Here is a 9,892-nt window from a genome sequence, read left to right on the forward strand (position 1 = left end):
CCGTAACAGCTTGTTTTCACTGGGATAGCTAAACCACTGTAGCTGCACAGGGCAAATCATAATGTTGATCCACACTGCACCAGTGTAAAGTGTGACTTGCACTGGTGCATGGCTCACATACAGGCCACTGATTTCAGAAATAAAGAAGCCATGTTATAATAGCCATATTGGTATGACATAAGTGTTTCCACAGTACAGCAGCTCATTTGTCCCTAAATGTGAACCCAAACAAGTGAGACTGACCCCCTGATCCCCACATTTGCTAACACCACAACAATTACTAAAAATCCTTTGTACCAACAGCAAGAGGAAACGGGTACCTGCTGCAGAAGCCAGTGATTTCTCAGCACTGATGAGAAAGGGACCTGTTTACACATAATTATTTGAGATCCACTGAAAGAACTCAGTACCAATGCCCAGAAACTCAATAGGAATAGGAATCTTTCCACTGATTTTAATGTCAGGTGGATCAGACCCTCAAATGTATCAGATGAGGCAGAGAAACCTCATTCTGGTTTGCATTCAGGCCTAATTTATGTGCAGTAGCAAAGTGCTTTTAATTTTAAACCTGTGCATGTTATATTGCACTCAGCTATACAGCTGTGAGGCTAATGTGCCTGTTTGATAAGTGGGACACAGGGTGCACTCTATAAGCTCTAAACGTCATGTGACAAGCATTTTCAAAGAGTGAGTAGTTCTGTAACCTAACGGCTGTTCAGTGGGTTACTCACTGACCTATAGGAAAGGCTAATGGATTTGTATGATTTTTTTGTTTTTCTCTTTCTTTTTTCAAATCCATAATGTTTCTGAAAAATTAGTGTGAGGGTTTTTTGTTTAGTTTTGATTGAAACATGAGGCATTGTGTTTGCTTATGTAAAATGTACATGTTTTGTACATTGCTGGATGGCTTTGGAGGTGTTTGAGTGCTATACAATTACTTGTATTTTGCCAACTTTGTTGCTTTTGTCAGTTTTCTCAACAAATTATTTCTGAGTCTCTGACTAGCTCTAGACGATGTAAATGATTTTAATACAGTACTCCACTTGAAATGCTTGAGAAGCCATTGTAATGTTATATACAGTTAAATGATCACCAGCGTACATATGGATACCTTTTTGATCATTCATCTAAGTGGTTCTGATACTAAAATAACTTATTTTGAAAGCAACCTGCTTGCATGCAGGTACATAGAATCTGTGTGAACTATTTATACTGATCAGGCAGCTCAATAGGGATCCACTAAATAACACAGATGTGTTCATTACACAAACTACCTATAAAGCACACACAATGCAATATACAATGTATTTAGTAATTTATGTGTAATTTAGTTACACATCTGACTCACCAGAACAGTCATAGATAAGTTGTAATGCAGACAACTAGAAGGGTGCTACTTAAGATTCTTAAGATTCTGCTACAGGAAAACTTATTGAAGAAAATAAGGTGTTTAAATTAGAGCTGCTTTCATGGAAAAGCATTCCAAAATGTGCACTAACAGTATGTATACTGTAGACTTCAATAAAACAGTATCAACTGACATGCTACATTTCTCACATAGACCTCTCACCTAATATATTGCTGACATTATGCACAAACATTTATGCTCTAATATCAATTTATGCAAGTCTGACATTTGTTTTACTGAATATTAACTTAGATTAAGAAAAACTGGCTCAATATGCCTATTCATTATTTCTTAATGTCAATCAGAGGGTTCATCAGGCCACTTCAGATCCTTGTGAAAGGCACCTTTGCAGCTTCTGATCTGATAATAACGTTCAAGTTCCAGTCCTGGCACAGACGATCTCCAGCCAATAAATCCTTGACTTGTTTTAGGGATTGGAGGAGATGGGTAGACCTGAAATAAGAGCAAATAAATAGAATTAAGTATAATTCTTGTTCATTTCTATTGTTCAGCCATGCAATATGCTCTTTTGTATTCTAGTGTTGATGGAATGGACAATTTCTTTTCAAATAGCTTTTTTTTAAATGAAAATTGATGAATGCTAATACTACTTCAAAGTTTAAATGAATTATCTCTTTAAAGTAGTACCAATTATATGCTGTGCCATCCTGCATAGTACTGAATAACCTTCAACTTCTATTGAAGTCAATGGAAGTTGATGGAGCTAAGGACCTCCAAGTGTTGACTAGCACCCTACTGGATTGAGCCCATAATACAGACGTCATCATTAAAAAACATCTAGAATACTTTGGGGGCCCATTCTACAGCAAGCTATGTTGGAAATAATATTAATAGCAATGGAAAATATTAAGAGGTTCTGATTAAGCAATTGTTTTTTTGTTTGTTTGTTTTTTGACCAACAGGCTTAAAAATTATTGCAATGCCTAAATCAGTGTGTATGGAAAAAAATAAGTTAGTTCCAAAGGTAATAAACAAGAGGTAATCAGAAGTTAAAAAGAAAACATTCTGTTTTGTCATCCAATCCTCAATTTAATCAACATACATCTGATTTTTCAAGTTTTCTCTACTATTGAAAGTCAATTTAAGCAAAAAGAAGAGTATGAAAAATACTTTAACTTAATTTGGCAGGAAAGACTTAAGTGTTTAATATATTTTAGATTATAGTGTCTCATTACCTTTGTTTAATAAATTACTAGAGCCCTTTGTTTGGTTTTCACTGTTAGAAGCAAAATTTAAGCCAATGCTTTAATTGTTTCCCAACTATCAAATATTAAAATAATCTCTGGATAGGTAACATTTCTAAACAAGGGAAGCAGACATTTTGGTACCAAATTGGATGTAACATAGCAAAGAAATAATAGTTCTAAGGCCAAACGCTGAAGCTATTACTGACCAAGCTGGCTCTTGCATCAAGAACTACTTATCCTTTAAAGTCTGTTTCTAGCATAAAAAATGGTTATGCATCAAGTTAATCAGTAAGAAGGAAACAAAACAAAAGCCAGCATTCTCCGATCACTGACTGCGCTGCTTACTTTGGCTGAATCATCCCACTAAGGCACATTAGAAGTGCTCTCTATTGTAGCACTTTAACATCTGGGGACTTACTCAGTAGAGAAATACAAGTGAGAGAACAATGTTTCAGTTTATTCTTTTGCCAGAGTTGTTTTGCTTTGTTCCTTCGCCAAGACTGAAAAATGTTTTTGATATTTAGGTGGAGCACTTCCTTTGAAGAGATGATTTTCTATTGCCATAAATGCCACCCACTGAGCAGGATAATGGAGAAAATTATGTTCCACCTCTATTCTGCAGGAAAGAGAAGGGGACGAGAAGGCAAGGAGATTACATGCCTAATCCACCAAAGGAACGGACATGTTATTACTGTGCATTGCCATGAGAGAGAGCAAATGTGATCATTTCAAATCACAGATTTAAAAAATATTAATGTGGATCTTAGTGTAAAAGGATGAACTGCAGCATCCATCCCAAACTAATTCTTGCTCTCCTTGGTTAATTCATATGGCAAAGGTCAAATCTGAAGCCCCGGCCTCTGTTTCTGTGCACATGCCATTGGCTGCACATGCTAATCTTGCAGCTGAGTGGCCGACTGCTGAATTTGTAATACACAGCATGCACAAGACAGGCACAGGTGCAATTAATTGTGCCCACAAATTAAGGATAGGTCCTTCCTGCAGCTAAGAAGTGCAATTCACAGCTCAGGTAGCTGCGTGTGCACTAGCTCTGCTTGAGCTAGCACGCTAGAAGAAGCAATATGGTCGCAGCGGCATGGCTGCCAGCACAGGCTAGCTGCCTGGGTACAACCCCATCCAGGATCTAGGTATGTACTCGGACAGCTCACCCGACCCGTCAATCATGCTGCTATGGCCACACTTGTTTTTTGCACACTAGCACAAGCAGAGTGCTTCTAACTGAGCTTCCCAAGCTGCTGCGTAGGCATACCCTAAAAGTGCGGACTTGGATATTTGGACTGACTTGACTCTGACTTGAAGGTTTGGATTTGCAACACTATTTTAGAATGTGAAGCTCTAACAGCAGAAAGGGTGGCACTTTTTCAATTCTAACATTCTGCACTAACTTTTTTTCTTTAATTTTCAGTTATTTTTATAACAGCTTTGTGGCTTATTACTTTTGTAAACCCTTTAAAAATATTTTTTTTTCACCAGGAGGTGGGGTGTCTAACGTTACTTTCTTCCATAATATGGTATGTATCTTAATAGCAATGTTGTCTCATGGACTAACCTCCCCTCCCGATGGCAATCACATGACCCCCAAGCTCACCTCCTGTTTCTGACTGTGTATCCTGCTCAATGGCAATTAGCAGTTACTTAATTGCTTACATGGAAGAGAAATATTAAGAAACTGACTGTATTGTTGGCTTCTTTAATATGAGCCAGCAGCAGGAAACAAGAACAGCCAACACCATATCACAAGTCAGCTCTCAGCAGACCACCAATGATCAATGGATCTACTGCTATAAGGAAAAGGTTACAATAACCAGGCCAAAGGAGGAAGAAGAATTCACTTCTTAGTTACAGCCACTGTTGCAGTGTTACAGCAGATTCTGTAGCAGTACGGATAGAGACAGGTATTCATAGCTCTTTATAAATATATGAAACAGGAGCGCTCTCCCAAGGAAATGATGATATAAGGCCCTGACTTAGAGAAATCTGCCCATGTGATCTTTTACTGCAGCACAGTTCTGGTCAGTTCAGTGGGGTGAAGTAAGGGTCCGTGGGGGTGGATGTCTTTGTAGAATTGGGGCTTATGGGGCTTTCAATCCTTATCACACAAGTAGTCCCTTTGAAGCCCCATGGGTCTCTGTAAATCCTGCTATCTATTAACCTAGCAGTTCCCAAATGTCTTCTGTTGGTGCTCTCTTGAAAAGGATGGGTCAGAGTCTTCTCACATCACAGGCTGGCACTATTGCTACCAATTTTATTCTGCCCATTTTCTCTTCTGTTCTTTTCTGCCTTTTAATCTTTCCCTTCTCATGTGCTTTTATTTTTGCTTTGTTTTGTGGCTATGTGCTGCTCTTTTGGCTACTGAGCGGAAGGTTGCATGGGTGGGGATATTCACTTGAAGTACAAACACTGTACAATTGTGAATTAAACAATGTGCCAGGTTCCATTGTCAGAATCAGCTGTGTGTACAACTCGCACTGGCATTCAGGAATATGAGTATCAATGACATGCTATAAAACCAAATTCCTGAATCATCAGTTAGAATATAGCCCAGTAGGAATAGCAAGAAAATCTAATTTGTGCCACTAAGAGGGTTTAAAATAAATAAAATCCAGAAAAAATGATTTATTTAAATAAAGACAGAGCAGGGATTTGTTTTTACAATGTTGAAGTTGAAAAATGGCTCTTAAAAATGGGTTCTGATAAATCTTGAAATCATTGAGAGATGGAAGGGAGAGGGGATTCCATAGAGCTGCTTATAAATGCTACTCCCGCCCTTGCCACATTAGATGACTGATCTGATACTATATAAACCTTATGTTACACAGAAGGTTAAAGACGAGGTGCTTTACCATAATAGTTGATTGTTGTACAGTGAAACCGTAGTAACAACCACATCTAAAGAGAAATTTCCTGGCTTAAGCGAATCCTTTAAAGTATCCCTGAGGTTTCCAATACAATTTAGTCTGACCTTTAGTGGAAGACTCACCTCCTACTAAGTTACTGACTTTTAGCACTTGGGTGGCTGCTTAAGACAAATTTAATCTATATTGCCATTTTTAACTCTATTGTCTAACCTTAATATATTTTTCCACTGGTGTTATAGGTCGGATTTGTAAATGTTCTGGAAGCTCTATCTTAGGCTTAGTGGGTTCTTTCTTTTCGTCTTTTATCAACTAAAAATAGAATATCAACGTTAATCAAAAATTAACACTTCAGGCTAAGAAATGTGTTGTCATAGCATTTTAATATCTGATATCTATACCATTCTCATCACTATCAATACAGGATTATTTATCATACAGCTTTGGAAGCTGTTCTAATGCACTTTTCAGTTTCAGAAAGGGCTTTAATTCTGAATTTAAGACAGGCTGAATCTTGCTGAGCACCTTCAACTCTCACTGACCTCACTGAATCAAAGACACCTGCAAATTTATTTTGTGTGACAACAAACTAAAAATTCATAATAAAAGTGCCAAATACATTTGTAATATACAATGAATAGTAGTATATGACATTAAACATATTGGTTAAAGCTTATATTGTGCTTTTCATCTGTAGATCTCCAAGTGCTGTACAAAGGTGGATAAGTATAATTTACCCTGTTTGTAAAGAAGGGATAGTGAAGTCCAGAGAGCCAGATTTTCAAAGGTACATAGGCACCTAAAGATGTAGATGGACAATAGGACTTAGGCACCTATTTTTCTTAGGCACTTTTGAAAATCCCATTAGGCACCTATTTGCATCTCCAAGGGTCTAAGTACCTTTGAAAATCTGGCCCAGAGAGATTAAGAATCTTATCCAAAGTGTCACAAATCAGTGGCAGAGCTGGGAACAGAATCCACATGCTCTGCCATCCAATCCATGCTCTAACCATTGGATCATAATATATAAACTTGCAATGCTGCAGCTCCTTTCTGTTATTGCTGTTCCTGTTCACATTTGTTACAATTTGTTTTAGGTGCATTTAATCATTCTTTCAAGACATTCAATACAGGAAATATTATGCAGAAACTAGTCTCACAGAGAAGATCATATCAGATAGTCAATTAAGTGACTCATTTTACTGAATTTAATCTGAATCCTGTAATGTTTAAATATACAGGCCATGAACCTGTTCCCATTTAAACCAGTGGGAGATTTGCAATTAAATTCAGTGGCAACATTAACCCTATTTCAGTAGAGATTATTTTAGCACATGGTAAAATTCCTTACTGAAAGTTAAATTAGCTAAATCTTTGCCCTCCTTCTATTTTAAAAGCATCTCATAGACAAACAAAGGGGAAATATTCTCCCGTCAGTGCATCTAGTTCTGGTCAGCACCACTGAGAGTGATGTTCATGAAGAGGAATATCAGAATTTGTGCAACATACAAAGTACAACTTGTCATATTTTATTCTGAAAGAAACTGGAACTATCACCTTTAAAGAACTCCATTTGTTAGTACTCCTACAAATAGGGCTCCAAGTTATCAGTGCTTATCTACACTTATACGTTCTATTCATGTTCAGGGCTGCCCAGAGGATTCAGGGGGTCTGGGGCAAAACAATTTTGGGTGCCTCTTCCGTAGAAAGAAGTTGCAATACTACAGAATACTATATTCTTGTGCGGGACCCTGCAGGACCAGGGGCCTGGGGCAAATTGTCCCACTTGCCCCCCTTTCCCCAACCCCTCCGGGCGGCCCTGTTCATGTTGTCTGCAAAAGAAGACCAAGATTCTTTGAAGAAATACATTTTGCTTGTATGGCAGGGTGCTGCTAGAGAGGCCTTCATCAGGTCCTGCCATTCCAGCCCTAATTAGGTCCAGCACCCAGTCTGTTGCTAGTCAGGTCTGTGTTAGGCTAAACTGTTGTAAAAAGCCTGTATATAGTTTGGAACTGGTGGTGGGGACTTGATCACAAATAAAGAGCATGGGTGTTGCACCAGCCTGAAGTGTCCCTGAGTCTCTGAGAAGGGTGGGAGAAGGACTGAACCGGAGGGGCACGGTGTGCACCCTGTTACAGCTTGGCTTTCAATAATAGTGATTCTAAACTGGGACATCTTAACTGAAAGTTGTACCTAGCTATTCTGGGTACACTATTCAAGTAAATTTCATACACAGGCTACAACAAATTTAGTTTTACCTCCTCAAAAGGTGTTGTTAAAAATCCCCATTTGACAGACCATTTCTTTGCAGCTTCAAGCTCAGCTTCAATGTGGTATTTCCTGAAGCAGACAGAAATCATGTTTGACTTTCCCAGCTATCATTAAAATAAAAAATCTAAAGCCACAAAACACAATTTAGGATGATGAGAAATTTGAATTATGAAGGTGTGTTCCCCAAACTTAAACCACTGTCTGTATTAAAAAAATAAGGCTCAAGAAGTCTCAGCCAAGGATCTTCTTATTAGGGAAAAGTAAAACTGCTAAATTAGATTCATGTTTAGAATTCATGCTCAGATGAAATCTCAGAAACATAATCATTTGGGAATCCTGACTCAATAATACTGGTAGATTTTGTTACTGTAGTGGCCAGTAATCCATGAAAAAATGACTGTATGAACCTGTCAATGAGAACAGACCTGATTTCATATTTCATATGTCTCGATTAACCAAATATACCTGTTAAGAGTGAATTACAGATAAACTAATTTAATGAACACACACCAAAATAACTGACTATTTCTCAGACTTTAAGCAAAAACTCTTTTCGATTAAGAATTATTGGAGAATTTACAAATGTGTTGATTTATTCTATTCACTGAGTGATTGTTGAGGACCTTTAAAATCTACCAAACAACCTGAAGAAACAAAAAGGTCTTAATTATAAAGGAACTTGTTGTTGTATAACTCTGCTCAGAATTGCATTTACTACACTTCTTGTTGATCATTCATCTATTTTTTTCTTACCTTAAGAAAAAGGACTTTGTTTCCTATTTTTCCCAATTCCACATCACATACATATACATGAGAAAAATGGGTGTTACAAGAATCATACCAATGACTGTGGAGTGCTGAGTGTATTGAAGAATGAAACACCTATGTAGCCCACCTCACATTCATGTCTCATCAGCTTAGCTTTTCTGTTCTGGAGTGCACTTGCTAGGGTTTTTTAAAATTAAAACAGGTATTAATTTCACAGAGACATCAAAGCTTTTCAAGAGTTTTACACGGTATAACACTTATCAGGGAAAAGCTGTCATATATATTCAGAGATGAGAGAAAATAGAGAGAGAAGGATGGGAATATTAACAAGGGCAGTGCTATATATAATGCTATTTTGATAAATAAGTATTTATCAGGAAACCAGAGAGCCGGGGGAGGTCAGTGGAATCAGTGATGGGAGGAAATGAGGATTGGGATAGGGAAGGTCATTAGGATAAGGTTCTAGGAATGGGGCATGAGAGGGGGAAAGGTGTGCAATGGGTTTGAGGTGGCAGGAGGGGAGGAGTGGGTACCAGAACGGTGTATGCAGGATTGGGGCCAGGAGCCAGGTGGGATGGGGTGAGCCATGTGGTAGGGTGTGTGTGCGTTGGGGTGGGGTTCTTCTGGGGGGAGGGGGTTGTGTCTAGAATTGAGGCTGGTATAGAGGCCACAGGGTGAGAGGAGAAGTTTAGGGAATGGGGTTTTGGAGTTGGATAGAGGGGGTTGGAGACTGCAGTGGAGGGGGGAGATGGGGTAGAGACACCGGGGGGGGGGGAATCAAAGCAAGGGGTTGGGGGAGGAGATTTCGGTGGTGACCTGGGGTGAGGGGACTTGGAGCAAGGAAGTAGGGGGAGGATTTTTGGGTAGCAACCCAAGGAAGGGGGGGCCATGAACCAGAGTGAGAGGGACAGGGAGGAGGAGATTCAGTAGTGACTCGGGGGGGCGAGTCAGAGTGAGAGGAGTGGGGGGACCTTACCAGATCTTATCCTGAGCCACAAAGTTGAATTGCTGGGTGGGGTTGGTGCTTTTCTGTGCCATGGCTCCCCCCGCCCCCACTAGCGCCCCCCAGTGGCTGGGCTGAGCCCTCTGGCGGCTCCGGTACAGCTTGATGCCTGGGACTGAGCCAGCCTGGCCCTGCCCTGTGCCACCTCAGGCGTTGCTAGGAGACAGTGGCATGTTCAGTCTCCAGGGAGGAGTGAATAAGGCCTGGCACCCGGTTCCCAGGCTACCGCTGCCCCTTCCTGTACGGAGTCCCCCAGAGCCTGCTGCTTGGATTTCCCCTTCCCCCAGGACCCCAACCCATAGCTGTGATCCCCAATACATCTCAGCACCTTCCCTCCCCCTGCAGCACCCAACCCTAA

At 39.8% G+C, this 9,892-nt stretch overlaps 1 protein-coding gene across 1 annotated transcript; it reads right to left on the minus strand.

Moving 5' to 3' along the window:
- Window positions 1-1,705: 1,705 nt before the first annotated feature.
- Window positions 1,706-9,569, minus strand: CIMIP1 (ciliary microtubule inner protein 1). Its single transcript, XM_032782548.1, has 4 exons — window positions 9,508-9,569; window positions 7,751-7,832; window positions 5,706-5,804; window positions 1,706-1,861 (listed from the first exon to the last, which is right to left on the minus strand). The coding sequence occupies exons 1-4, from the start codon at window positions 9,567-9,569 to the stop codon at window positions 1,706-1,708; spliced, it is 399 nt and encodes a 132-aa protein (XP_032638439.1).
- Between the last annotated feature and the right edge of the window lie 323 nt (window positions 9,570-9,892).

Source organism: Chelonoidis abingdonii, chromosome 14, assembly GCF_003597395.2.
Source record: "Chelonoidis abingdonii isolate Lonesome George chromosome 14, CheloAbing_2.0, whole genome shotgun sequence".
Taxonomy (NCBI): domain Eukaryota; kingdom Metazoa; phylum Chordata; order Testudines; family Testudinidae; genus Chelonoidis; species Chelonoidis abingdonii.